The 26,486-nt window shown below is 55.3% G+C and overlaps 12 protein-coding genes across 12 annotated transcripts; 6 read left to right on the top strand and 6 right to left on the bottom strand.

The window, feature by feature from the left end:
- Positions 1-258: 258 nt before the first annotated feature.
- On the bottom strand, positions 259-1,795 carry C8Q71DRAFT_756476 (Clavaminate synthase-like protein). The gene is made up of 6 exons (XM_047923599.1): positions 1,634-1,795; positions 1,424-1,579; positions 1,092-1,369; positions 956-1,033; positions 614-899; positions 259-549 (listed from the first exon to the last, which is right to left on the bottom strand). The coding sequence occupies exons 1-6, from the start codon at positions 1,721-1,723 to the stop codon at positions 295-297; spliced, it is 1,143 nt and encodes a 380-aa protein (XP_047779177.1). The 5' UTR covers positions 1,724-1,795; the 3' UTR covers positions 259-294.
- Positions 1,796-1,924: 129 nt separating this feature from the next.
- On the top strand, positions 1,925-3,126 carry C8Q71DRAFT_756475 (ubiquitin-conjugating enzyme/RWD-like protein). The gene is made up of 6 exons (XM_047923598.1): positions 1,925-1,977; positions 2,034-2,115; positions 2,177-2,272; positions 2,331-2,419; positions 2,486-2,633; positions 2,687-3,126. The coding sequence occupies exons 1-6, from the start codon at positions 1,969-1,971 to the stop codon at positions 2,797-2,799; spliced, it is 537 nt and encodes a 178-aa protein (XP_047779176.1). The 5' UTR covers positions 1,925-1,968; the 3' UTR covers positions 2,800-3,126.
- Positions 3,127-3,294: 168 nt separating this feature from the next.
- On the top strand, positions 3,295-4,449 carry C8Q71DRAFT_857333 (uncharacterized protein; the record flags this gene model as incomplete). The annotated part of the gene is made up of 4 exons (XM_047927403.1): positions 3,295-3,739; positions 3,795-3,851; positions 3,902-4,149; positions 4,210-4,449. 4 exons carry the CDS (start codon positions 3,295-3,297, stop codon positions 4,447-4,449), a joined length of 990 nt encoding a protein of 329 aa, XP_047779175.1.
- A 66-nt stretch (positions 4,450-4,515) lies between these two features.
- C8Q71DRAFT_581416 (t-SNARE) lies at positions 4,516-6,201 on the bottom strand. The gene is made up of 8 exons (XM_047919499.1): positions 6,167-6,201; positions 5,725-6,110; positions 5,629-5,675; positions 5,355-5,567; positions 5,225-5,300; positions 4,970-5,172; positions 4,665-4,916; positions 4,516-4,608 (listed from the first exon to the last, which is right to left on the bottom strand). The coding sequence occupies exons 2-8, from the start codon at positions 5,933-5,935 to the stop codon at positions 4,582-4,584; spliced, it is 1,029 nt and encodes a 342-aa protein (XP_047779174.1). The 5' UTR covers positions 5,936-6,110; positions 6,167-6,201; the 3' UTR covers positions 4,516-4,581.
- A 533-nt stretch (positions 6,202-6,734) lies between these two features.
- On the bottom strand, positions 6,735-8,542 carry C8Q71DRAFT_857331 (uncharacterized protein; the record flags this gene model as incomplete). Its single annotated transcript, XM_047927402.1, has 4 exons — positions 6,735-7,190; positions 7,249-8,059; positions 8,117-8,415; positions 8,471-8,542. 4 exons carry the CDS (start codon positions 8,540-8,542, stop codon positions 6,735-6,737), a joined length of 1,638 nt encoding a protein of 545 aa, XP_047779173.1.
- Positions 8,543-9,499: 957 nt separating this feature from the next.
- C8Q71DRAFT_756462 (tubulin binding cofactor C-domain-containing protein) lies at positions 9,500-11,079 on the bottom strand. The gene is made up of 4 exons (XM_047923597.1): positions 10,682-11,079; positions 10,163-10,624; positions 9,980-10,111; positions 9,500-9,920 (listed from the first exon to the last, which is right to left on the bottom strand). The coding sequence occupies exons 1-4, from the start codon at positions 10,814-10,816 to the stop codon at positions 9,747-9,749; spliced, it is 903 nt and encodes a 300-aa protein (XP_047779172.1). The 5' UTR covers positions 10,817-11,079; the 3' UTR covers positions 9,500-9,746.
- A 152-nt stretch (positions 11,080-11,231) lies between these two features.
- Positions 11,232-11,877, top strand: C8Q71DRAFT_857329 (uncharacterized protein; the record flags this gene model as incomplete). The annotated part of the gene is made up of 6 exons (XM_047927401.1): positions 11,232-11,327; positions 11,405-11,432; positions 11,493-11,543; positions 11,601-11,671; positions 11,727-11,812; positions 11,865-11,877. The coding sequence occupies 6 exons, from the start codon at positions 11,232-11,234 to the stop codon at positions 11,875-11,877; spliced, it is 345 nt and encodes a 114-aa protein (XP_047779171.1).
- Positions 11,878-13,343: 1,466 nt separating this feature from the next.
- Positions 13,344-14,635, top strand: C8Q71DRAFT_581201 (uncharacterized protein). The gene is made up of 5 exons (XM_047919497.1): positions 13,344-13,580; positions 13,639-13,679; positions 13,752-13,843; positions 13,896-13,970; positions 14,023-14,635. Exons 1-5 carry the CDS (start codon positions 13,413-13,415, stop codon positions 14,553-14,555), a joined length of 909 nt encoding a protein of 302 aa, XP_047779170.1. The 5' UTR covers positions 13,344-13,412; the 3' UTR covers positions 14,556-14,635.
- On the bottom strand, positions 14,636-17,658 carry C8Q71DRAFT_581289 (uncharacterized protein). Its single transcript, XM_047919498.1, has 14 exons — positions 17,453-17,658; positions 17,276-17,396; positions 17,155-17,226; positions 16,923-17,103; positions 16,705-16,857; positions 16,473-16,648; positions 16,389-16,411; positions 16,180-16,336; positions 16,008-16,128; positions 15,802-15,940; positions 15,605-15,745; positions 15,221-15,551; positions 15,091-15,154; positions 14,636-15,030 (listed from the first exon to the last, which is right to left on the bottom strand). The coding sequence occupies exons 1-14, from the start codon at positions 17,562-17,564 to the stop codon at positions 14,716-14,718; spliced, it is 2,106 nt and encodes a 701-aa protein (XP_047779169.1). The 5' UTR covers positions 17,565-17,658; the 3' UTR covers positions 14,636-14,715.
- Positions 17,659-18,723: 1,065 nt separating this feature from the next.
- Positions 18,724-20,210, top strand: C8Q71DRAFT_707407 (NAD-dependent glycerol-3-phosphate dehydrogenase; the record flags this gene model as incomplete). Its single annotated transcript, XM_047920559.1, has 8 exons — positions 18,724-18,995; positions 19,051-19,207; positions 19,263-19,287; positions 19,339-19,435; positions 19,486-19,598; positions 19,653-19,930; positions 19,997-20,018; positions 20,080-20,210. 8 exons carry the CDS (start codon positions 18,724-18,726, stop codon positions 20,208-20,210), a joined length of 1,095 nt encoding a protein of 364 aa, XP_047779168.1.
- A 231-nt stretch (positions 20,211-20,441) lies between these two features.
- Positions 20,442-22,998, top strand: C8Q71DRAFT_581073 (uncharacterized protein). The gene is made up of 8 exons (XM_047919495.1): positions 20,442-20,527; positions 20,581-20,709; positions 20,801-20,878; positions 20,952-21,815; positions 21,873-22,029; positions 22,084-22,252; positions 22,308-22,694; positions 22,750-22,998. Exons 2-8 carry the CDS (start codon positions 20,613-20,615, stop codon positions 22,870-22,872), a joined length of 1,875 nt encoding a protein of 624 aa, XP_047779167.1. The 5' UTR covers positions 20,442-20,527; positions 20,581-20,612; the 3' UTR covers positions 22,873-22,998.
- Positions 22,999-23,466: 468 nt separating this feature from the next.
- C8Q71DRAFT_822158 (aminoimidazole ribonucleotide synthetase) lies at positions 23,467-26,372 on the bottom strand (the record flags this gene model as incomplete). The annotated part of the gene is made up of 10 exons (XM_047926210.1): positions 26,127-26,372; positions 26,002-26,068; positions 25,663-25,950; positions 25,355-25,600; positions 25,147-25,298; positions 24,954-25,092; positions 24,727-24,907; positions 24,380-24,645; positions 24,126-24,329; positions 23,467-24,071 (listed from the first exon to the last, which is right to left on the bottom strand). Exons 1-10 carry the CDS (start codon positions 26,322-26,324, stop codon positions 23,467-23,469), a joined length of 2,346 nt encoding a protein of 781 aa, XP_047779166.1. The 5' UTR covers positions 26,325-26,372.
- Positions 26,373-26,486: the final 114 nt, after the last annotated feature.

Genomic DNA, 26,486 nt, shown 5'->3' with positions numbered 1-26,486 from the left:
AGTGGATCTTATTCTTATGTACATCGGGGCACATTGCTTAAGGCGGGCTTCATCGTCCGCCACTTCATTCCTTCGACTGGCATTTCAACTCCGGTCATTGCATTGGTAGACATTCAACATACTGTAGCGTTAGAGTACACATGGTTCAACCCTGCATCACATAGAGTACAACACATCAACCCAATTGATACATCCACCCAGTAAATCGGAACGCAACGGACGATTCAGCAGACTTATTTGATGCAACTGCTCACGCTAGTAATGCGATGTGCCTCAGTTCACTGGGATGCAGAGTCAGCACAGGCCGTATCGGACACGCGACTCGAATACTGACTTCTGCACCTGCTGTCCCACCTTCATCGGCTCGTAGGCGGTCTCATCCAGATCGACCTTTCCGAGGTTGATTGTATCCGCTCTGATAGCCTTTGCACGAGCTGACAACGATGGATTGGGAGCCAGGTCGTAGTCCGATGACAAATGCCAGAAAAATGTGGACGAGATGCGGATCGGTGGACGGTCCGGGAATTGTGTCTTCCGTCGTTCCACAGCCTAGTGGGTGAGTGGACACAGTCAGCACCACGAACCAACAGCCTGAGTGCAGCGCAACACGCACTTCCAGTGTGGCTTCATTTACCACCACCTCGTGATAACCGGCCTTGATCAAGCCACCACTGAGGTGTTCCAGCTGCTTGCCCGCCTGCACGAGCAGGTAGCGGCCAGTCGGTGGAAACTTGACGGGGATACGCTTCCCAGTATTCCGTGCCCAGATGTTGAGACCGGGATAGCGGGAGCGACCGTGGATGGTAAGGAAGTTGAGATCCGTGTGGAAACCGGCAAGTATGGTGTCCTTCTGACCATATTTTCCGAGATCCGATGCCGTGGGCGCGAGGAGATGCGGGCTGGACACAACGAGGTTGAGTAGTGTGGGCCTTCGAGGCGTGGATAGCTGACATACCCATAGCGTCCAGCGTCTCTGAACGTCTCCCGGGGCAGTCCTAGTCCGATGCATACCAATTCGCCCACATCCTCAACGCTAGAGAAAGGTTATTCCTGCACCACGTTTTTCAGACCATACAGGTAACAGGACGTACGCATTTTTCATCGATGTACCCCACTTCTCCATGATTGGGGTCCACCTGTCCCGGATGCTATCCGCTTGTGGGACGACGTTGGGAGCATTCAGTCCAGGGTAAGCAGTCTCATACGGCGGCTTCTCGCTCATCTTCCAGAAGAACCTGCATTTGGGGTCGGGGCTGTGGGCCATGATGTCCAGCGGCCGTTCTGCAGGCTCGAGGCGTGCGATAACGTTCAGACACGGCTCGTCGACCGCACACTTAGGCTTCTCCGTGTTTTCTAGTGTAACTCCAACCTTATACACAAATACCTCAGAGACATAGTCATCGGATACAGTGCTCTGAGCTACCTGATACCCCAATTCCGGACGTTCATCTTGCTTGAGAGCGGCCTCAGGTTGAGCAAAGTAAACCTCGAGCAAATCAAGGAATGTGCTATTGTCATCCTCCGACACGCGTGAGTCGTGAAGCAAAAGTGCTCCGTGCGTGATCAACGCGTCTGCAGCCTTACCACACGGATCAGAGGCGAAGACTCAAGTATACAGTAGGATGCCAAATACCTTCCTGCATTCCTCTGCCACCGCCTGCGAACGCGGCGGCTCGCTGAGATACACGTCTAGGTCGATGACTGGCAGTGTCGGCATAGACATGTTCTAGTGTAACTTGGCTGGAGGGGCGATGAGCCTTAGAACGCAGAGGCGGTGTGAGCGCGTGAGGCGAGGCAGGAGGCGCGCGAGTCGGAAGCACCGAGACAGATTCCTTTTTCGGACGGACTGATGGGCGATCGCGTCTTCCACGTGATCTGGTACAGGCACATAATCCCAGCGCTTCTTCGAGTCGCGCACTTACCGCGAGCCGCTACAGCCACACCCTTGTGCACAGTAGAGCCCTCAACATGATTAAGGTGTGTTGTAATAAGTATTGACTCCAATGCCATTGAATCACTGTCTGCATTGCTAGATATGGAGCATGAAGAAGAACGAGGATGCGGCGGCGAGGAGGAAGCCAAAGACTAGTGCAGCGCAGATCCGAGTACAGAAGGGTGAGTGAGGTTGGCTTGCCGGAAGCGTGTTTGGAATCTAATCCATGAATGGACTCCATAGACCTCACAGAGCTGGAGCTATCGTCAACGATGAAGACCCACTTCCCAGATCCTGCTGATCTCCTTAACTTCACACTCACTATCACTCCGGATGAAGGTGGGGGATAGCCCAGGGTCCTCCACAAGTATGTGGTTGCTGACGTAGCAGACACCAGGCATGTACAAAGGTGGCGCATTTGTGTTCTCCGTGAACATCAACACCAATTATCCACATGAGCCTCCAAAGGTCAAATGCACACAAACCGTAAGTCCCGGCGTCTCGTCTACTTTCCGCGGAGAATTACCCTGACATATGGTGTGCACATCATAGATCTACCATCCGAATGTTGATCTCGAGGGCAATGTCTGCTTGAACATCTTGCGAGAGGATTGGAAGCCCGTGCTTAATCTGAACTCTGTCCTCGTCGGTCTCCAATACCTCTTTCTCGAGCCCAACGCGGACGATCCACTGAACAAAGGTATGTATGCGTCATGATCGGTCTATGCGGGGGCTTACGAATCCATGCCCCAGATGCCGCCGAGGAGCTGCGCAAGAATCGGGAGCAGTTCCTACAGAACGTGAAGGCCTCGATGCGAGGAGGGAACATCCGAGGCGTGCAGTATGACAAGCTCGCGGTGCAATGATGAGCCAGTGGCATGGTGCCTACGGTCCGTCCTGGCTGATCCTTGGGCGTGAGTCATGCTCTATGTAGCCAAGTAGCCGGTGGGGCGGAAATGGATTAGAGGTGTAATATGCTGTTCACATAATCTTCGTGTATCTCTGCGCACGCACACTGTGGTAGATCTCTCTCATTCTCGCATATCTCCTTCTACATTGCAGTTGGGTCAGTAAGCCAGCGATGGGTCTCTCGTCTTGAATCCACCGAGGCCCAGTAATCGCGTGGAGGCACTGTACATATATTGAGTGGACCTGTGGATCGCACACGATGAATTCGGATGACCTTGGCCTGTCACGCGCCCACGTGGGAACGAAGGACGGATCAGTTCTCCTCGATCACTCCTCCGCATTCTCATCCGCCACCTGCCATAACCTGCTCTCTGCTCTGCGCTTGTGTCATCGCTGCGCCGGTCCAGCGCGTCCCTTCAAATACCACCCTCTTCATCATACGCGGGTCTCCAATGAGCTCAGCTCAAAAGCTCACCAAGAAGCAGAAGAAAGCGCTCGCCTTCCGCGAGCGCAAGGGCAAGAGCAAGGCAAAGGTAGAAGACGAAGACGAAGACAACGATGTTCCTGTCCTCGAAGAGCAAGATACTCTGGAGGCTGAAGGTGCGGCTGGCGCTGTGGAGGATGAGGCGAAACCTGCGCGGCATGCAGCTACAGCACGCGCGAAGGATGAGGGCGTTCTGGGCAGCGATCAGTCTACGAAGCCTAAGAAACGGAAGCGGGAAGAGGAGGGCGAAGCGGCGCTCGACGATGGCGCAAAGCAGAAGCAGAAGAAAAAGAAGCGGAGGGTCGCTGACGGCGAAGATGGCGCTGCTGTCGCCGACGGGATCAAACAGGAAGCAGGGGAGCAGGACGGTGAGGGGAAGGGGAAGACAAAGCAGCGGTTTATCCTTTTTATCGGTACGTCTACAGAGAAGAATGTGATGATACTACTAGTCAGCTAACGATTATACAGGGAATTTGAAGTACACTACGTCCAAGGAAGCGATAGATAAACATTTCTCTGCGTGCGGTGCGTCCCACGTCGCTTCACCCTGCGCTGTCTGCTGATCGTCGCTGTAGACCCACCACCTACAGTGCGACTGCTTACACAGAAAGCCACGCCGAATGGCAGGCAAGCCACAAAGTCAAAGGGCTGTGCGTTCTTGGAGTTCACGGTAAAGAGTGCACTCCAACAAGCTCTGAAGCTACACCAGTCCGAGTTGGATGGGCGCATGATCAATGTGGAACTCACAGCGGGGGGCGGTGGCAAGAGTGAGACTCGTATAGAGAAGGTGAAGAAGCGCAACAAAGAGCTTCACGAACAGAGGGTGCGTGCATCTCGTTCAATCCCCAAGATTCCGCGTATCTTACGCTCCTGATTTCTGCAGCGGAAACGTCTCGAGAAGGAGACCAAGAAACCTAAAGCGGATGTGGATGCAGGCTCGATGCATGTACCGAGGCCACAGCGATATTCAGCGACCTCTGGCGTCGAACAAGTTCCTTTGAAGAAACGGACATGGACCATAGGAGAGCCAGACGACGAAGATGCGGCAAAGAAGTCAAAAAAGAGAGGGAAGCGTCCGCCACGCGCGCTGGGCACAGGTGTCAATGCGATCCCTGTCGGTTGATGTTGGAGCAATCATTATTTTCTGCATGGCCTACGGTATCATAATGCTGCGAAGTACGTCCAGAGGAAGGGGAAGTGTGGTCCATGTCTAGGTATATATAAGTGAGCCTGCTCGTCCTGGAGACCCGGAGGATCATGAAACAAGAATGAAGATGAGGAACTGGCGTCGGTCGTCGTTAGCAAGCCTTTCGCCTCGAGACACGGAGGACGACGCACGAATACGATCAAAACACCGAACACCTTCAGCATTAGCCATCGGTTGCTCGATATGCTGGCATAGTATTTGAGCAGTTCTCGTTGCGCGCCGCTGACATTCGATGCAATGTCCACCGTATCTGCGTCGATCCGCTGTACCGTCTCCCGTTGTTCCGCAACCATCTGTGCTAGTTGCGTGAAGATCTGCCCTAGCTCCGCAATGGTAGACTCGATGGACTCGATCGCAGTAGACCGTGACTGAATGTAGTTATCCTGTAGCCAGTACTGTGAGCGAAATTCAGTTTCAATGGCCGCATGCCACGCACCTGCTGTTCTACCAGTTGCATCTGCATGAACGCATCGCCCGTCGCCGAACCCTGCCCTTCTTCCGCTGCGCCCAAATCAAGGGCGAGGATATCGCTATTAGGCTGTGCACGGCCCTTGCCCTTGATGTCCAACCGTGGAGATAGAGCTGTACCGTCACCCATTGGGTCTTGCTGACGCTGTGAGTTTCCAAACAGGAGCGAGTCTGTAGTCGTGGCCCGTCAGAGAAATTGTAACGCGACGGAGGGGCGACGTACTTGAAGGCGCTTGACTCGCTGCCGCTGACGTCGAGTGCATGAACTGTTCCGTCCGGTCTTTCGACTCCTTCATGTTCTACGGCCGAGTGGAGTTGGTTACGAGTGGTATCATAGCAAGCAGGGCACTCACTTGCGTCCGAACCTCCAGAACGTCCTTGAACGTCATACTGGTATCGGCCAGCTTGCTCTGCAGTAGCATGACAACGTTATGGTTGTGCTCGTCCAGCTGCTTCCCCTCCGGCGACTTGTTGTTCTGGGCATTGCGCTGCTTCACGTATGCCTGCAGCGAGGCTATTTGCTTGTTGATGTTCGCAATGTCTTGTTTGATGATGTAGGTAAGCTCCTGGTGACGAGCATGGCGTCGATACCTCGGGCATAGGATGGTATGTTGGGAGAGCACGTACGCTAATCTCTATTGGTCTATCGTCGAAAAGGGTCTTCCTCTTGGCCACTTCGAATAATGAGGTCAGATTCACAAGCTTCGCAAACCAACTACTCACGTTGCGCCAGCTTCCCCAACTTTATCGTCGTGCTGCTGATATCCTTGGCAATGGACGACGCCGTCCGACTGAACTCGGACTTGCTCTCCGGACCCTTGCCATTCGTCAACAAGCGCTGCTTTGCCTCCGCGCCGCGCTGAGGGAAGGAAGACCGGTTGCGTATGGATTCTACACATGCCCGGAATTCGTTCGTCCGGTCTTGGACAGGCATGGTATGAGGCACAATAAGAATATGATTAAAGCAGCGGGTAAGGTTCAGCGAGACTGGTGGAAAGGAATGGTGGAAGCGAGAGAGGGGTAAGAGATGATGTTTAGGTTCGAGGGAGGACGCTAGAGCACAATAATCCGAGGGACGTGTCCTGGGAGGATGGCGAGGCCTGTGTGACCTAATGGGCGCTTAGAAGTCGCGCGCTGAGGTACTCTGAGCCTCCTCTTTACTTACCTGTTACTTACACAGCGACTGTACTACATGGTACTCAGACTTCGGCACTTGCAGTAGATGACATCAAACATCCTGTAACACAGACCGTGCTACGCTACCCTACAGCTCAACGAACTCATACATTCGCGGTACATATACAACGTATCGAGACTAGTACGTATGTGACTCTGCCAGCGACACAGACTATGGCACTTACACTATCGACGTAGGGATGGCCAAATCTCAGCGGTGGTTTCGGGTTTCATCACGTAGCTGATATCTTTGCTTCGTGCCTAGTCTACATGTGCACACCCTAGTGAGAGATGACCGACTATGTCTGAGGTAGAACTTACGTGGGGATACTGTCCTGACGCTACTTAGTACAATCCCCGAAGCGATGGACCCAATGGACCACTTGGTGCCTCTATCACCTCATTTTCATGGGTGACTGACCAGAGAAGGGAAGGCTCCGCGCTCGACCGCCTGAACGCGAGTCCGCGCATGCCATACACATGGATAGCAAATTGCTTGTCGTGGGTCTTTTGAAGACGTCTTTGCGTTCGGGCATTCTGCTCCCAGATTACCCAACCTACACGAGCGTCACGTTGTCATCGAGGGGTATCGAGGAGCTGGGATTAAGAAGACACTCACCCGCTGGGTATCCGCCTCCCATTAGCCTATCTTGCTCTCCAATATTGACTGTGACAGAGTCGAGCTTTCCCCTGTTTCCTTCGGTACCATCAGGGGCGATCAGAGTACGCGATTTTGAGGCGATTCGGGGTTTCCCCGAGACTCGATGTTGGGACGATTTGAACAGCGCCAGAATCGCCCGAAACCGTGAATTTGGGTTGCCTAAGCTCGGATCCAGAATTGCAGGGGCGTGGCGTTGGAGGTTGTCCAAAAGATTTGTTGACTCATGCTTTTCTAGACTTAGTCCTCGCAACGGAGCGCGCTGTTTCATGATGCCGAGGGGAGTCCAAAGTGTGATGTGCCGCAGGGCAGGGAAGAAGATTTTCGAGTTCACAACTGTGGCAAGTGACTCGCCCTACGTACGCGGAGCATGAGCAAACGTCGTATGAGATCAGCGATCGACGTAGACTCACACCTGAACTTCCCGGAAGAGAATAATCTGCTTCCACATCTATGCCCAGATGCTCGAGGACCACGCAGTGTTTCCCCAGCGTGATCAGGTCGGAGAGTTGGAGTGTGGTCCTCTGCGGCTCCTGAGCACGTTCATGTTCGTGAACCACCAGCGACCGCAACGTCTGACCATGGCACTTTGTAATGACCGGGACTAGGGGCTGCCAAGGCCCTGCGAGGTGCAGGTCGCGTAGCCCGGGGGCCATTGTCAAGAATTGCTTGAGGGTATCCAGGTACTGTTGGTGTCGCTGGCCGTCACGCATATACCACGTTACCAGCTTGAAGTCCTCGAGCGCGGGCAGTGTCTCGCGCGCAGGGATACAGCCCTGCAAGAGCGCGAACCCGTTGCCGCGCAGCAGCTCCAAGCGGCGCAGGTGCGACCAACGCATCGTCTGGAGACAGACGCGGGCACCATGCTCGCTCCACCCGAAGTCGCGTATGGTGAGCTCTTCAATCAGTGGGTAAGCCTTCTGGGAGGCCGCAGCGTGCGGGTCGTACCGCAAAAATGGTGGCGCTTCGTAGTGGTGCATCACGCAGCCCCTCTGCTGATACGCCGCCACGTCCAAGACGCGAAGTTGGGGCGAGCGCAGCAGGACGGGCTGGAATCCGAGCAACGGATCGGCGTGCAGATGGACGACAGACCTCAGGGTGGTCAGGGTGGGCATCGGTGACAGGAAGTTGCCCGTGTACTTCGAGACAACCCAGGTGCAATTAGGGAACGCTGTCTGGACGGTTTCTGAGAAGGAGGCAGGTATCTCTTGTTCGGCTTCCCACCTGGAGTGATGGTCAGTTATTGCCAGTGTTCTTGGACGGAAATGTCACCCGACGTACTCCAACTTCTTGAGACCTGTTCTGAATAGGCCATCTTTGATAACATTCTCGAGGAATTTAATGGGAGGTACAGATGGTGCACCCTCTGTCTCTCTGTATGAGGCGGAGCATCGCGAGCTGATGACAAGTTCCTTTATGTAGCCGCACACATCGGGCCTATGCCGCAGGAAGTCTAGCTTGCTGTGGAACCACTCATCCTCGTCGATGTTCATGGCGATTCGCCTGAATATGAGGGACCGCGAGATGTCTGCAAATTCGTGATTGACTAGTGAAGTTGATTCAAGATCTCGCTGGGTCACCTATGTGGAACGTTAGCTCCTAGACCTACGTCGATTAAGGCTATACTTGACGTACATGAGGTAGGATACAGTGTATGATGTCCCTGGGTAGGCCAGAGGTCCACTCGGTCTGCGGAAGACTCGACATCAAGAGTGAGCTATAGGGAGACGCTGAGGACGGTGTTGTCGTTTATAAGTATGCCTGCGGGACTCGTTGGAGCGACTCACATACAATCGATCGCAAGCGGTATCGCCGACGGAGCTATCATGGTCAAGAGTCATCCAATGCTCTACATGCCTACTCCGCAGTGTACTTGGCAGTCCATCACGACAGGTTCTCACACTGCCACTGTGCGGCTGACAGAAACGTCCATGCCTTCCGAGTCGGGGCAATTCCTTCGCATAGCTACGGTCATGATAGTGTGAACTGACAACGTATGTCAGTGTGTCAAGGGGCGGTGCTCTACGACAACTCAGTTGGCACTCAAGTCCCGTATGCAACGCGTCGAGTGAGTGTGACAACATACTTATACGGCAACTCACATATCACTCGAAATGCCGCCAGCGATGGCGTGCCAGCCTTGCTCGGAGTACAGGAGCGTACGAGCCTTATTTCGTTCTTCGTTTCTTGCGTTGTTGTGAATGCGTTCACATTGGTCGTGCATCATATGGAGCCGAAACTCTTGCCCGTGCGCATCCGCACCCCCGCACTCAACTGCTGCCCCGCTGCAGATCGACGTAAGATGAGGAGGCATCGCGGCGCGCCACTTTCTCGCGGGTCGAACGCACGGACATCAAACGTTCACTTGTGCATTTTTGCATGATGCTCGACCGACTCTCCACTGCTGAGGCGGGCCGAAATCATTCAGTCAAGCAAGTCATGGCGCAGCTAAGTACGAGCAGGATGAGACGCAGGTCGCGTGAGGTGTCAGGTTGGACGATGATGACGACACAAGGCACCCTAAGACTGGTATGGCGAGAAATACAAACAACGAACAACAACGGTCGAAAGGGGTAGCGTTCATTTCGACCTGCGAGAGCCTTGCTCTCCGAGCAAGGGATGCATTGCCCGACTTAAGCGTCTGTGCTCTATCTGACCACGCATCTTGAGATCACATGGTTCAATATGTATGTCCAAGTATTCATGGAGCTCTGCAACATTCATTAGATACCACCATCAGTCTTGGGTCCCTAGTCCATCACGCCGGGACACTAATTCCAGTCTCATACCAAAGCTATGGGATTAGTGGCAATCAACGACACTTGCAGCGACTCACCTATTGTATGTAGTTCAAAATGAACTCCATGCCGAGCACCTGGTCCTTCCGCCCACAACGTAGTGCGCTTGCGAGCTATCCTCGACTTGACGGCAGCAGTCGTTGAAGAACAAGATCGACATCGATATTGTCCGCGACGCCAGGCTTTGGCCAATGCTCTTCGGGTGACACGGCATCCTCAGGGAGGATGGACCAGTTCGGCGAGGGAGTAGGTCGAATGTGGGAGAAATCTTGGACCGTCAGAGTACTCTACAACACAGGAGTGAGCGGCGAACATGCAAAGAGATGGTACCGACGAGATTACGCACTGGATACTCATCGCCAGCCCTTTGGAGGAACCGAGGATAGTTTGCGAAGCGTATCTCTTTGCAGTGCTCGATGACGGGGTTAGATGCGAGGGAGATGTAAACATCCGTTTGCGTCGAGGTGTGCATACGATACTACCAAATAATCAGCTGACATATCTTGAGTAAATTGCGACGAACACGAACCTGGTGGCAGCCGAGCGCGAGCACACATTGCGATACGTCGTGGAGCAGCGCGCTACCCTCGATCATGGGCATGATCAACACGCTATTCCTGACATTACGAGCATGAAGAGCTGTGATTCTGACGTCGCGTGCAGTGTCGTCTTCAAGCCCAGGCCTGGGGAGCATATACAACACGCAATGATCCAGATCAGAGATGATGAGGTCTGTAGCGGAGACCGAAGGCGGGAGAGACGAGAGGTCGATAAACTCGTGGCTGCGACCAGATATCGTTACCCCAGTAGACGGTGTTGCGTTGCTGGAAGTTACGACTACCGCCTTTTCGGGAGCATCCCTCGAGGCGGGCGAAGCGGTTGGTAAAGGCGACTGTACGGAGGGAACCGCTTTGCGCTTGAAGGCGAACTTCGGTTTGGGGGCAGCGGCCGTCCTCAGCTTCTCTAGAGAACCTTCAACTTCTTTCAATTGCTACGGATATTTGAGCTCGTCTCCGTTTCAGTGTCAGAACCGCATTGATCAACTCACGAGTTCACATTGCCTCTGATTGTAAGGGGGCAAAAAGTTCGTCGCATCGGTCAGTTCCTTCCTCAGCTTTGCGAAGTCAGTCGATAACTGCTGCACAGCTTTCGAATCTGCGCTACCCGCACTGAGACCGCTCATCCGTGATGCGAGTTCTGTCGAGACTGCAATTTAGGGAAAGTCGTGCAGGCTGACACAAAGCAGCAGACCAGAATGCGCTGCATTGAAGTGGACGTAGAATTCCTGCGTGAGTTCCTGGTTTGTTTTTTCCATTCTGTGTAGATGGCCTGAGATGAAGGACTGAAGACCTTCGAGGCTGTCTTGCAAGTATCTAGAACAAAAGCACTTTGTTAGGCGCAACCCGAGCGGTAGCACTGGCAGTGGCAGTGGCAGGAAGTTGGGACGGGTACTCTGTCACGGTCACTGTCACGCGCATAAGGCGCGAAGGCGCGCGGATGTGGCGCTTACACAGGTTCGCTGCTCGCTTTGTCCACCGTCGTCGCATCTGTTTCCCTTCCACCTCTCCTAGACCACCTCATACACATAGGAACTAGAGATGGCCGACGCTGAGATGGACGTTGATCCCCCGGCCACCTCGATTGGCAAGGCCGTCGACAAAGGCGATGCTAAGAAGCGATTTGAGGTCAAGAAGGTACGCGAGGCATCCGCGAGACTCCTAGCAGTATCGAATGCTGATACGTATGGTTGACTTGTCGGCATTGACAACAGTGGAACGCTGTTTCATTGTGGGCTTGGGGTGCGTGAAGGTTGGACAACCCGTCGCGTGCGGCTTGCTGACGAAGCGCGCTCTTTGCAGACATCGTCGTCGACAATTGCGCCATCTGCAGGAACCATATCATGGATCTCTGTGCGTGGAACAGTCCACAGTCACTCTATCTCGCAGTATTTGACGTGGGATGAATAGGCATTGATTGTCAAGCCAATCAAGTATCTGCCACTAGTGAGGAGTGCAACGCAGCATGGGGGATTTGCAACGTATGTGATATCACCACATATCTGACGCCTTAAACTCAACGACGATCATGCTCAGCATGCATTCCACTTCCATTGCATCTCCCGGTGGTTGAAGACGAGGAACGTCTGCCCATTGGACAACCGAGAGTGGGAGCTGCAGAAGTCCGTCGAATGTCTTCTTCATAGTGACTTCGATTCACTGATGATTTTCCAGGTACGGTCGCTAAACGCAGATCTTTCTCTGTCCCTAGAACTTGCGCTTCGGATTTTGTACATCAGCTCTCGATCTCGCTCATCCGGTACGACAAATGTATAACATGCACGATTATCTTGCACATTGGAAGTCTTCTATACTGATTTGCAGTTCCCAAACGAACGTATATATACTAACCGCAAGACCCTCTGAGGAGTCGTAAGGCCAGTCGAGAGATATTCTACGATTCCTTGGAGTCTGCATGATTTTTGAATGAGTGTCCGATCACTGCAGGTCTCTCATTTCGACGCACCATGAGGTATGTAACCAGCCCGCGGTCGTTTGTACTGCATGCTCACGAGCGCTCTGAAACGAGATCTACATACGAGACTTGGGCATAACATCCTGCTTGCCGCAACCAATGTCTACATCGATGTCGATGCGAGTTACGCGGCGTTTCAGGTCATGTATTGAGAGGTGACTAGTGACTCATTATCTTTGCAGCACCTGGGCGTGCAGCTATTGACACTGGTGAGTCGAATATTGGATTTGGCGATATAACTTCTCTCCTTCGGTATGGCTATACTACGTGACTTGGGCACCGGAGATTATTCAGTCTACTGGGTCTGTTCCTCTCCACGTACTCAAGGAACATATGGACTTCGTCATCTCCCCGACATTGATAATGCCTCCGCAGGCCTCCGCGCCTCTTCGCAGCAACAGAGGTCGTCAAAATGGGAAAGCTGCACACAGTCGACGTTGTCATTACTGGGTAGCAGGATAGTGGACGGGCATAGGACGCAATGCGAGTAATAGGTACATCCCACTGCCGATGCCTGTTTGATACTCACGAAGTCAGACAGGGAGGCTGTGTGATTTGCGTTCATAATTAACGCTGAGGGCGGTCTCTCGTCATGAGAAGACGATGGTCAAAGTGTTTCGGCTTGTGTTGTTCTTCTCTAGGAGAGGTGATGCAGCCACGTAGTATACCAATTGGATGGATGAAGACATGATTTCCGAGGCCACATATGGACATGTCCCGATTGTGTACGACATTCGCTCACGAGCTTTGATCTCGCAATGACTCTCGTTCTTTGTTGCGTCATGCAATGGCATCTCCGGCGTGCAATGTACTAGGTGCGTACAGTGATGCATAAGTGCATGCGATGTATCCAAAACTTATTTGCTGTAGGCGCCTGTTTTGTCACAAGCAACTGGTAAGATCTCAGCCCGCGACCGCGAATCAAAATGGATCGGCATGCAGACGAAGCTGCGAGCCTTTGGACGCACGGTCGTTTGACCGGGGCCTACGTCCTTCTAGCGGGCTGTCTGACAGGTCGCAGACTCGTAGTCTACTCACGGCCGGATTCTTCTGTGATGGCGTTACACAGTTCCTCGGCCGAGAGGTTGCGTATAGTACATGCCGGCGTACAGTCGATACTCCGTCCATCCGTATGACCCCAGATAGTATATATACTGGTGTGGGTTGCCTGTATCATTGCCACAACAAGACCAGCGGAACCGTGATACCAAACATCCTTACACCTGCTAACGCTACTAGCCATTGACATGTCAACCCCGTCCGTCATCGAGAGACAACGTCCTCTCTCTGACCTTGACGAAAGTTACTATCGCCTCGATGGCGAAGAGCTGGCCTTCTTCAGACAACAGACAGGACTACACGACGACGAAGCGCTCAAGCTGCACATAATGAAGGTTCAAAAGGATGCATACCAGGTAGGCACTCTCCTGCGTACAACACAGCTGCCGCTCACTAACGTGGAAATGGAAAAAGACGAAGCCCTATACGTGTATTCGCTGGTTCACGTTCACAGAGTACGTCTTGGGACTGAAACGCGGCCGTTGGTGACATTAGTTCAGAAACTCATGTTCGTTTCGCACTTACAGGCTCCAGTTAGCAAGGTTCCCAGCGTACGGCCAACTGCTGAAGCTAGGCAAGGAGCGCGAAGGGGCTGTATTCCTCGAAATAGGATGCTGCTGTCTGTCTCTATAGCCATTCCAAGTTCTATAGCTGCTAATGACCAACTTCAGTCGGTAACGACATCCGGAAGGCCGTTGCGGATGGTTATCCGCTGCAGAACTGCATTGTGTCAGACATTGAGCCTGGTAGGCATAAAGGCGATCATACCAATCCATGATGCTGAGTCAGTCTTGACAGCCCTCTGGGACTATGGCTTCCAACTATTCAAGGACACCCCCGAGACCTTCCCTGTTCCCTTCGTCGCAGGTGATTCCCTCGACCCCACCTTCCTCGAGCCTGTCCCCCCTTTCACGTCGCCTCCATCCACCCCGGCTCCCCCTCTCGCCTCAGTCAAGCGTTTATCCGAGCTGCAGGGTCACGTCTCCGCCATCCACCTTTCCGCTGTATTCCACCTCTTCCCGGAGGAGAAACAGCTTCACCTCGCCCGCGCCCTCGCAGGCCTTCTCTCGCCCGCCTCAGGCTCGATGATCCTCGGTTGGCACGCCGGCCTCCCACAGAAAGGCGTGTTCGAAGGACGGGAGCGCCCAGATAGCCAGCATATCGATCTCTTCTGCCACTCACCGGAGACGTGGAAGGAGCTGTGGGACGGGGTGGTCTTCCCGAAGGGCACGGTGCGCGTCGAGGCGGAGCTGAGGGAGCTTGAGGGCGGCCCGCCGAGACCAGCAGGTAAGGTGTACTGGAAGCTCGTTTGGTCGGTGACTAGGCTATGAGCGCGCAGCCGGTCCATGCCTTCAACAGGTGTATCATAGAATCCTCGTAACGCACGCATCTCATCGAGAGATCAACACGGTCTCGATAGCAGAGGCACTCTGTATCAATTAGTCTATACACCGCTATCTCACTCGAATACGAGGCAATTTTCTGAACTAATCACGAACCGATCGACACAGTCGGCAACTGTCCGATTCTCAATCTCGTCCCGCCAAACGGCCGCAGCGTGACATTGAATGCATCGCCCAAACACGCATTAGGGCTCTGAGGCGGCCAGTCAGCGTCGCCCGACGCGACGGGCCAGTCGATCTCACACGCGAGCGCAGTCATGGACTGCGGCTGCGCGCCGGTATCCCAGACATAGTAGGGCAGCTCGTCGACACTCTCCTCGTGGAAAGTGAGTGTGGAGGGGTCGATAGCGATGTTCCACGGGGCAGTAGGGAGCCAGGTGTGGTCATGCGTGTTATTGTCGTACTATGAACAATGGCGTTGTGAGCTGAGAGCTCGTCCCATGCGGATGAAGGATTCACGTACCTGAGTAAGGTCTGACGCAGGAACATTTGGTAGCGTCTCGAGGAAGTCCAATGGGCCGGTAGACCTACACACATCACACCCGATTTCAGACGACTCCATCACGACTCATAGCGAACGACTCAAGGCTCACCTAAGAGCTGCCGTCTCAGTGTCATTGTATGCAAGATCAACCGCGTAAAACAGCGGCCCCCGGTGGATTGCGATGCTCCCGTTCAACCCTTCCTCAATCTCTGTTTGCATTTCGAGGTACAGCTCCACGGTGGTCTCGCCGGCGCCGACGTACACGCTCTGCAACGTGGAGGAGGCATCTTGGGAGAGCGGGGAGGCCGCCGCACCATTGACACTGATGCTGCTGGCGTTCTGCGCCCAACTGGGGATTCGGATGTAGAACGTGAATGGCGCGGAGGCGGTGATGTTGTACGAGAGCGTTGAGCCGAAGGGGTAGAGCGTGTCGACGGTTACTAGGACATGTCATTTGAGCTGGCTGTGCCTAGCGAGTGCAGACGATACGTACCATCCGCGGTTGTGCCGTTCGCTAGGGTCGTTGAGACGGTCGCAGGTCCAAGGAATGCGTGCACGAGCGATGTTCCATTATCGGCGAGCAAGAAGCTGTTCGCCCAGAACTTAGGCCATCCCTGTGGGTGATTTACCGTGCCTAGCCATTGCATCAGCCACAGTGCACTGTTGTCCACAGGATGGGAGCAAGCATACAGCAAGGGTAATTCGGTTCCATTCCCATCACGTTGCTGTAGGACCCATCCGTTGCCCACGCCATCCCGTCTGTATGGTTCCTCACCCAGATCTGGTTCGTCTGCTGGAGGTACTGGTGTCCCCACCAATCCGGCGTACTCTGTCGACAGATAGCCGTCTCCTCGTCAGCAGGACAGAGTGGCAGGAAGAACGGGACGAAAGCGCACCTGCGCGGGCAAGGAGTTGTACGTGATCTTCTCAGTGAGGTCTGCCCACTCGGGGTTTCCGAGAATAGCGTATATGAGCTCCAGGGAGAACATCGTCTCCACGCTCGTGCAGTATTCGGACCTGTGGAATCCTCAGCTTCTCGGTCGGATCTGACACGCTTTCAACACTGACCCTCTGGAGGGGCCAAGCCCTGCAAGGTGTTCGTCCGTGCCAAAGATGCCTTGCGGGCGACCATGGTACTGCCAGAGCATGTCGATGCGGTCGTACGTGCTGTCGATGTCGCTCTGCTCGCCTGTCATGCGCCAAGCTAAGGCCTCGGACTTGAGCGCTACCAAGCAATCAATGTTCCTGCACTCGCCCCAGAATCATTGGGGCCTTACATTCACCAACATTGACGCCATGGCTGCGAATAGTAGCCGAAATGAGTCCAGTCGCAAATGGACAGGGCCTCAGTGTAGACTCACTTGTGCATGCCAGAGTCAGCTGCGGACACGGCCTCCCTCGGGAAAGTACCGTTGTCGACGTAAAAGTCGTCCTTCCACGAGTACCCTTGTGCGCGCGCAGCTTGCATCAAAGATATGAGCTGCTGCTCTTCTCCCCGAGGGTCGTTGTCGTACAGCCATTGCAAGACGAGCACGAGCTGCACGCGTGTTGACGTCAATGACGAACTCTGAGAACGGCTCGCACATGACGCACCTCCTCCCATCTGACTTGCTGGTAGCCATACTGCTCGCCGAGGTCTTCCGTACCGAGGTCGCCAGCCGCGAATCGCTCCGCTGCGTAGGAGACGAAGTTGTGCATGAGGTCGTTGATGGCAGTTGCCTGGCTCGGATCTGCTTCTGCATGTTGCTGGGGATGCCGCGAGGACAGTGAGTATAGTGGAGATCTGCGCACGCAGAAGCTGATCGACGCACGATGAGCCCCAGCATGATCATGTATCTCGGCCAGAGGAGGACCGGGAGGGATGTATTGAAGGGCGGTGGGCCGAAGTTGCCGGAGGACTCTTGCGAGTCGAGCACGTAGTCGAGGAAAGTTTGCGTGTAGTTGAGGAGCGTCTCGTTCTGGAGCTGGTACGCGAGTCCGACCCATCCGTTGCTAGACACGAGTTATGATTTCGGCCAGTCTTAGACAGTATGTTCCACTTACTACCAGTACGGCGCAGCTTCCTGCATTTCGCTGTACTCCAGCATCCCTCCGAACCAGACTGAGTCTCTGACACTGCGGATGGTCAGACCGTGATCTCGGAAGATGCAATCTTCAAACTGACTAGCTGAACCATATTGGCTGCTGGGATGCAAGCCCGTTCGCCTGTACTTGAGCCATGTTCAATGCCCATCCGTAAGGTTTGACGGCTCCGGTCGGAAGCCGAGTATATAACGGATCGAGCACTGTGCACACAGGCCAATGAGTATCCTGACTGACAATACCAAACACGAGAACTCACGAGTCGAATTGTCCGGGTTAGCCGCATGTGTGCTGGGAACACTAGAGGTGAGGAGAGAAAGCGGGCCAAGCCAGGCCAGCAGAGGCCGCCGAGCGATATCGAGTAGGCGCATCCTGACTGTGTCCGCGAATGATGTTACTCCGCTCCAGACGTATGCGTGCACGAAGCAGTCATCATTAGTCCCCGTCTGCTTTATACCTCCAAGCGCATCCAGAACTGCCGAGACTTCCGCCTGTGAGACAAGTCAGCTGTCGTTGAACGGGAGCAGAGCTGGAGGTCTACGGGCCGTCAGCGAAGGCATTATAGCGGCGGGGAGCAATGCCGTTGGGTCGCGGAGGTCATGCGAGCGATCACCGCGCTCGCTATGACAGAATCAAACCGTGGAGAAGGCAGCGATATGTGCGAAGCGCACGGTAGCGCATGGCCGTTCGCATGTTATAAGTTAGTCCGTGACGACATCAACTATAGCTGACTCGTGACATAGAGGCGAACGGTGCATGACGTTGATACAGAGCGCAGATTGCTGCCCGCAAAAGTGTCTCTAATATCTGAGATTCCCTCAACATACATTATGTCATAGGTGTATACGAGTGTATACGCCAACACTATGATGTTGTGTATAGGGAGAGTGTGCTGGACGCACAATCGACGTGTCAGAGAGCGACTGTCGTCACATAGATGTGAAGCGCACCACGCAAAGCCCATTCTCGTGGTGAGATATGTATTTTACATCATCGCACACAAGGTTGTACTGCTGAGAGGCACAGGACGTGGTCGCGCAAGACTGTTGAGTAGAATGTGGGCTGGGGGGCAGACAGGGAGAAGATCGCACAAGCGCTCAGCAGACCGTGGGGCACAGATCTCAAGATCTTTCACGTGGCCCTGCGCGCCCTGACGCGGACGCGTCGACGTCAACACGCGGATGGCTCGCGACCAACGCCGAACTCTACTACCGACTCTACAATACTCGAAGGATTAGACCTGGAGATACTCACGCAGCATTCTAGGTTATTTTTCAGGCCATACGGACTGGTTGAACTACTACTAAGGTTTCGGTGGTAGCCCCGAGTCCAGACCTGTCTATAGTCGCTGTGGGGCTGCATTGCATGAGGCCACTTACGTCTATTGCCAAACGCACTGTCTTAAGCCTCCCAACACCCTTCCGTCGTCTACCCCACCCCCACTCGGCGCCGCTAGCATTCGTTCGACACAGGACTTCCGGACTCCGTTGGGTCAAGCCTACCAAGTTTCCCCTCCCGCCCTCCTTTGCTATGGACGTCGATCGATCGAAAGTACTCGTATTTGGGGCGGGGAACTTCGGCAGCTGTCTAGCTGACCACCTCGCGGACTCATATCACACCGTGTTCTTGTGGTCTCGCTACGAGAACGCAGTTCGCCAAATTAATGAAACCCACCGCAGCGATGTCTTCAAAGACCATGTATTCCCCGACACGGTCAAGGCCGTTGGCCCAGAATTCCCATCGCGAGAACTCATCAAAAGCGTCGATGTGCTGCTCTTTGCTATTCCCACCGAGGGTGTGAGGTATCGTTTAGCTCCTTTCGGCCTCTCAATCCACCGAGTTGACTATGACCCGCAGAGAAACGCTCACGAATTTGAGACCACTGCTCGACGAGGGGAATCTCCCGCTGTTGATATTCGTCAACAAGGGTATTGAGATCGCAACCAATGCCCTGACGCTGGAAATCATCGCCGACACATGTGGACCTGCCATCGCGAACGTCGCAACGTTCATCGTCAGTTCCTAGGCCAAAATCGTGGGTCAGAGGCATGTCTGACTTCCCTTCCCAGTCGGGGCCATCCTTTGCAAAAGAGAGTACGTGATTCTCGATGCACCGATTCTACTATGGGGTCTCATTCAACGTAGTCATTAAACGCCAGCCGACGTCGGTCTCCGTCGTATCTCTATCAGTTGCACACGCGCAGAGAGCCTCGCACCTATTTCATCAGCCATGGTTCCGCTGGTACGTGGGCTTAGGGTAAGACAGCTCATTGCATTAATTTCCCTCCATAGTTACACAGGAGAAGATCCTATTGGCGTCGAGCTGGCCGGCGCGCTCAAGAACGTTTATGCCATCGCTTCCGGGATGGCAGATGGCCTTGGATTCGAGAATAATACGAGAGCTAGTGAGTTGTCTCCGCGTTGAGCTACTGACTCCCTTGCTAATAATTTCTGCGTAGGTTTGATCACGCGTGGTCTCGCAGAGATGACCAGAATAGGAACGACCTATGGCGCATCACCGCTCACATTTCTTAGCCTCGCTGGGGTCGGCGATCTCTTTCTGACCTGCAGCTCGTCCACGAGTAGAAACTACACCGTGGGGTATCGCCTGGGCAAAGGAGAGAAGTTGGACCACATCATCAAGACGCTGGGTAGTGTGGCCGAAGGTGTTACGACAACGAAGGCATTACATACGCTGATCAGTCGATTGGGTGTGAACGCACCGATTGCGACTGGGGTAAGTCCGCCACGGCATACGTTGTTTCTCCGCCTGATTATCTTGATGATACTTTGCCCGCTGTAGATCTATGAGGTGCTCTACGAAGGTGTGTCCCTATCCGATGAATCTCTTCTGTCGTCGATGGGTTGAGCGTGGCCTTGTGACAGACGCAGATGTTGCGGAAAAGGCGAAGTGGCTGATGGCTCTGCCCCCGGTGCGCGAGCTGGAGTTGCCGGAGGGGACGGGGAAGCCCGCCGAGCAGCTACTGAAGAAGCTGGAACTCCCTGGTGCAGTGTAGTGCGCGCGCAGAATATAGATGTAATACATGTTCGTGCCTGCAATCCTCTTCCGCGTGCGTTGGGTGCGTCGGGGACGGACGGCGTACGGTCTGACGGATCGGAGGCAGTGGCCGAGCGTCGGAGGCCGGGACGAGGACACACAATTGATGACTCGACGACTACACCTGCCATATCCGGGCTGATCATCAGGATCGGATTACGTAACGCGTTCCGATTTTTTTTCTTGGGCGAAGTGTAAATTCGGGTGGCCAGCGCTGTGGCCCGCGTCCCGGCTGTCCTTCGCGTATTCATCTGCTCCTCACCGCCAGCCCGTCAGGTTCGCGTCTTTCTCCGCGCTGTTTCCCTCCTTGGCCTCACCAATCCCTCAAGGCTCCTCCGCCCCGTCCCCCGCGCCCGCATCCATGGTCTCTGCTCTCTGGAAGGCTTGTTCTGAGGGCAACCTCGAAAATGTTAACGAGCTTCTCAAGGAGTCATCGTCTGCGGAGATTGAGACTCAAGGTGCGCAGATCCGTCCGCGTGTATGCTGCGAGTTTTTAGCGTGCAGTGTGCAGCCCGGATTCGCCCTCCATTGACACGTTTCGCCTGCCAGATCAAAACGGTGTGACGCCTCTCATTGAAGCAGTCAAGAATGGTCACGTCGAGGTTGTCAAAGCGCTCTTGGACAAAGGTGCGTATAGTTTAATGAGGTGCAACTCTTGTACCCACCTGTCCTCACTAATCCCCTAACGCCTGGTGTTCAGGCGCGGACCCCACGAACGCTTCCGCCGAAGGCCTCCCAGAGTCGTACACGGACGCGACCATCTTGGAGCTGCTTGAGGCTGCAAAGAACAAGGTAAATGCCAACGGAGTCGCACCACAGCCAAACTACTCGCACGACCCCAACATGGATCCTAGCAAAGGCTACTACCCCCCTCCGCCCGGTGCCTACTACTACCCTGGCATCCCCGTCGGCGCCCCCATGATGCCCGATGGCTCCGTTGCCTACTACCCACCTCCGCCTGTGTCTTCGGACCAGAACCCAGGCGGTATGGGCAACCTGCCTCCGCCCGAAGTGGCTCGCATGATACCTTGCCGGTATTATCCTGCGTGCCGCTACGGATCTTCTTGCATTTTTGCCCACCCGCAGGCTCCTTATTTGCAGGGCCCGCTACCCCCTCCAGCGCAATATCCCGCTCCCTACGATCCCATGGCGCCTTCGCCGTACCCACCGCCAACGTATTACGCGGTGCCACCACCCTCGTTCCCCACTTCGCCTAATGGTGCACCAATGAACGTAATGTCTCCGCCACCAGGCGGCCACCCTGCTCCCCCGCCTATGACCCACTCAAGGTCAGCTTCGGAGGTCATGTCTCCGGTGCAGGCTCCCTTCAGCCCGAACGGTGTACCTCCACCGATGCCCTACGGCGTGCCTCCCATGTCGCCCACGTACGGTCATCCCGGTCAGGTACCTATTCCGATCTCCATTCCTCCTCTGCCGCCTCTCAACGGTGGCCCGCAGTCTCCCCAGCAGCCACACGGTATGTACCCACCGATGTCGCCGACAGGACAAGGCGCTGTACCGGCTTACCCCGCGTCTCGTGAAGCTGGACCATATGCGCCTCAGGGTACGCTTCCTAATGATGTTATTGTTGGTAATGTCAATTTACCAACGTCTCTGTCAGCTCTTCCGCAGGCGGATGGCTATGGCCCTGGGCCTGGCCCCATGCACAGGGATGGCATGTCCCACCATCGTCGGGGAAGTGCACGTAGACCCTCTTTCGGCGGGCCAGGCAGGAAGCCTCCGTGTCTCTTCTTCCCTGTCGGAAGGTGCAGGAATGGGTAAGTCAGTTCATGAGGAGGTTCGCGTTCCCACGTCTGAAATTTTTCTTGCAGGGATGATTGTCGATTCCCCCACATCATGCCGGAAAACCAACTTCCGTACCATCCTGCGCACCATCCCCCTCATTTCGGAGGACGTGGCGGTCACCGTCCGCGTCCGTCTGCTCCCGTCAATGGTTTCGGCTCGCTTGAAGACAAATTCTCTGCGATGACGGTTCAGGACGTACGTATACACTCTCAAACACGTATCCGCAATGCTCATGTTCTCACAGCATCAGCAGCAGGCTGATGGTCAGCTGAATCATGCGCGAAGCAGCACGAATGGAACGACGGCGACGGCGACTTCGAGCCGATCGCAGTCCAGCGATCCCGGCAGCAGGAGAGGTCCTCCGGGCTACCGCCCGAACCACGTCCCTAACGGTGTACGTCCGGAAAAGAGGTCTATGCCGTCGAAGCCTCAGCGTGTGCCCAACGCCGACGAGTTCCCCGTCCTCACGAGCACTACCCCTCCTTTGCGCAGCCCCGCGTTGCATGGACCGAATGGCAATGGGTGGGTTGGACCGACTGCTGCTCAGGTCCTCCAGGCGCCACCACCTCGCAAGGAGGGCCCGGCCTCTGCTCGTGGCACCACGCCTGAACAGGTTGCTACCCGCCCAAGCTCAAAGGTGTGTTGTATTGCGCATCTATGGCTAAGGTGTGCCTAATAGCTGCTCGTTCTAGGACGGGAAGCCTGAAATCAACGGTACCCAACCGGAGCTCCCTGTCAGCAAGCTACCTGTCTCGTTCGCTGCTGCCGCCACCGCCGCACCAGACGCTGCCAAAGAAGTCGCCGTCACGGCCTAAAACGGACAATGCTTGTCCGGTGATCACGCCTTCCGTGCCCTACGCCCTTCATTCCCTCACGACTACTCATATGTTCCCCGCGCATCCCGGGCTCTCTGCTGCTGTATCCTGTATCCTCTTTCGCGCACTCGTCATGTCTATAGTGAGGACCCTCCGTCGCTGTCAGCATATTATATCGGACCCTCCACTCCGTCCATCGAGCATACATAGCTTCCTCACGGATCCTGCATAGTCTCTGCCTCCCTAGACTCCATGTCCTCTCTGTGCTCTCTGCTTCATCTTGGTTATTATCCTTCATCTCCGCTGTTGTCTTCGCTGTTGTGTTACAACTCAAAATTCGCTCGCTTCCGGCCAAGCCATATTGCGATTCATCCACTATTGCAAAACCACTTGCTTTCATTCACTTCTTCATTCAGTCGCTGCTTCTATCACGTATACGTTACATTCGCGATAACTTATGCCGTAGCGGCACGCCTGCGATGTCTGTTACTACATTACTTTTAATCCATCGATACAGCTGCAGGTCTACTGTAACTGTACCATGCCGTCAGCTGCATGTAATACTCTGTTGTCGGATTAATCTCGCACCTAGAGCTACACCTTCCACGCATCCAGATTTTGCATGTGTACCCCGCTCGCGGCGGTCACCGCGCCGATCTTATACACGTCGGGCTCTCCCGCCTCGCGCAGCAGCCGAATCACCTCGTCGACATTCTTCGCGTCGACGATGAGCACCATACCGATGCCGTTGTTGAACGTGCGCGCCATCTCGAGCGGCGCGACGCCGCCGTGCTGCATGAGGAAGCGGAAGACGGGTGGGAGCTCCCACGATGATGCATCGATATGGCATCCTAGGCCCTTGGGCAGCACGCGGGGGACGTTCTCGATAAAGCCGCCGCCGGTGATGTGCGACATGCCTTTGATCAGGCCCGCCTGCGCGGCGCGGAGGAGGGATTTGACGTAGATGCGGGTGGGCTCGAGGAGCGCACGCCCGAGCGTGGTTTGTGCGTCCCAAGGACAAGGGCTTGCGTAGGTGAGTCCGGACAGCGCGATGACCTTGCGGACGAGGGAGAAGCCATTGGAGTGCAGGCCTGAGGACGGGATACCGAGGAGCACGTCGCCCGCAACGATGTTAGGCTGGGGAAGGATTAGATGCCGCTCAACCGCCCCGACTGCAAAGCCGGCGAGATCATAATCCCCTACAGAGTACTCATTCAGAGCTGTCTTTGGGAACGAGTGAGGAATTGACAGACCATCATGATACATCCCGGGCATCTCTGCAGTCTCTCCCCCGATGAGAGCGCATGCTGCTTGCCGGCAGCCTTCAGCAACACCCTTGATGACCTGAGTTGCGACAGGTACGTCGAGTTTGCTACACGCGTAGTAATCCAAGAAATACAAAGGCTCTGCGCCCTGTACGAGCAGGTCGTTCACCGACATCGCAACCAGGTCAATTCCTACCTTAACATGAGCTGACGTGGACATGGACGTGACAGATGCGACCCACCAACGGTGTCGTGGATACCAGCGTCCATCGCCACGCGCAGCTTGGTCCCAACGCCATCTGTGCCACTGACGAGCACGGGGTCGGTGTAGCCCACCGCCTTCAGGTCGAACACGCCCCCGAAGCCGCCAATCTCCGCATCCGCGCCCGCACGGCGCGTCGAGCGGACGAGTGGCTTGATCGCGTCTACGAGCGAGTTGCCCGCGTCGACCGAGACGCCCGCCTGTGCGTACGTCAGGCCCGGCTTATTTGCCTCGGCCGTGAGTGCACTAATAGTAAAGGGGGAACGCGGGAGCAGACCGCAGTATCAGTAGGCGATTGTGGGTGACGTGCTGTGCCGTGACACATACCGGTGTGCGATGTCCCGTCTGTAAGCCTTGCCTTCAAACGAGACTTTTTCGACACCTGCGTACGCCAGGTCGAGCGCCTCGCGCAGCGTTGGCGCGTATGCTGTTACCGCCATGACTCGACCACCCGATGTGACGACTTGATCGCCTTTTTGGCTCGTACCGGCGTGGAAAGCCACAACACCTGTGCACAGTGAGTGTCAATCCGCCTGTGGTGCGTGAGTATGTACCTGAGGGCAAGTCCCCAACAGTAATTTGCTTGCCCTTGGCATAGCTTCCGGGATAGCCTGCGGAGGCGAGGATGACGGAGACACTGAAGCCCGGTCGCGTGTTTACCTGCACGGAGTCGAGACGACGCTCAGCACAGGCCTACGGACGCTGCATTCAGTATCAGCGCCCAGGGACCTGAGCAAGTGACCTTACAAGCAGGACAGCGGCGAGGTCGGTGTCGTCACTCAGGAGTAGCATCAACGCCTCGGTCTCGGGATCACCAAAGCGCACATTGTACTCGAGCACCTTGGGCCCGGAGGGTGTCAGCATGAGGCCCGTGAACAGCATGCCGACGAAAGGGAAGCCTAGCGTGTGCGCGTCTCAGAGAGGGTCGGGTGTTCATCGGGACCGGGACACGCACCCTCCTTGCGCATCCCCGAGATGGTAGGCTGCAGGACTTCTTTCATTATTTGATCCATGACCGCAGGTGTCGCAACCGGAGCAGGTGCGTACGCGCCCATACCACCCGTATTTGGCCCCGTGTCGCCCTCACCGATGCGTTTGTGGTCCTGCGCGGCTGGGAGGGGCACGATCGTGTATCCATCCGCGAACGCGAGCACAGAGACCTCGGGGCCCGTGAGCAATTCCTCAACGACAACTTCGCTGCCTGAGATGCAACACAAATATTATTTCTCGCGGTATAATGTACACATCGGGCGGGGCGCAGACCTGCTGCTCCGAACACATGATCGACCAGCATCTCGCGTAGGCCAGCGATTGCGTCGTCGACGGTCTCCGGGATGAGGACGCCCTTGCCTGCAGCCAGCCCGCTGGCCTTGAGGACGGTCTTGAAGCCGCACGTCTTGACATATTCGATGGCTTGCTCGACCTCTTCCGCCTTGAAGACCTTGAATTGGGCGGTGGGGATCTTATGCCGCGCCATGAAGTCCTTTGAGAATGCCTTTGAGCCCTCCATGCGGGCGGCCAGGGCGGACGGACCAAAGACGGGGATGCCGACTGATCGCAACACGCTTCATATTGGCACACATGTGGTAGCTAGACTGTTACCTTTGCGGAATGGCTCCTCGATGCCATCGACGAGAGGCTGTTCGGGGCCGGGGAGGACGAGCGAGACCTTGTATTGCAGGGTGTTAACGGGGATACTGTGCGCAGTAGAACGAGTGATAGCTTACGTTGTTGGCGACCGCGAGGCTGACCAGGGCGGGGAAGTCTGTTGCCGAGATATCGACGTTGGTGGACTTAAGCTCGTGCGCAGTTCCGCCGTTGCCAGGGCAGACAAAGACGTGATCGACGAGGGGCGAGCGTGCGAGCCGCCAAGCGAGGGCGTGCTCGCGTCCGCCGCTGCCGACGATGAGGACGCGGAGAGACATGGTGGGCAGAGGAGCGCGACGTTGAGCGAGTCGCGGTTGTGGCAGGCTGTGGGCGGGCAAATTTCTGGGGCCCCCGGGGACCGCGAGCACGCGGTGGCGGGGCTTGGGAGGAGGAGGTTGGACGGCAGAAGACGAGGAGCTTGAGACCAAGTCCTGAGTCGC

The sequence above is a fragment of the Rhodofomes roseus genome (genome assembly GCF_022264815.1).
Source record: "Rhodofomes roseus strain CIRM-BRFM 1785 chromosome Unknown C8Q71scaffold_9, whole genome shotgun sequence".
NCBI lineage: Eukaryota > Fungi > Basidiomycota > Agaricomycetes > Polyporales > Fomitopsidaceae > Rhodofomes > Rhodofomes roseus.
This window is presented reverse-complemented; position numbering and strand designations above follow the sequence as displayed.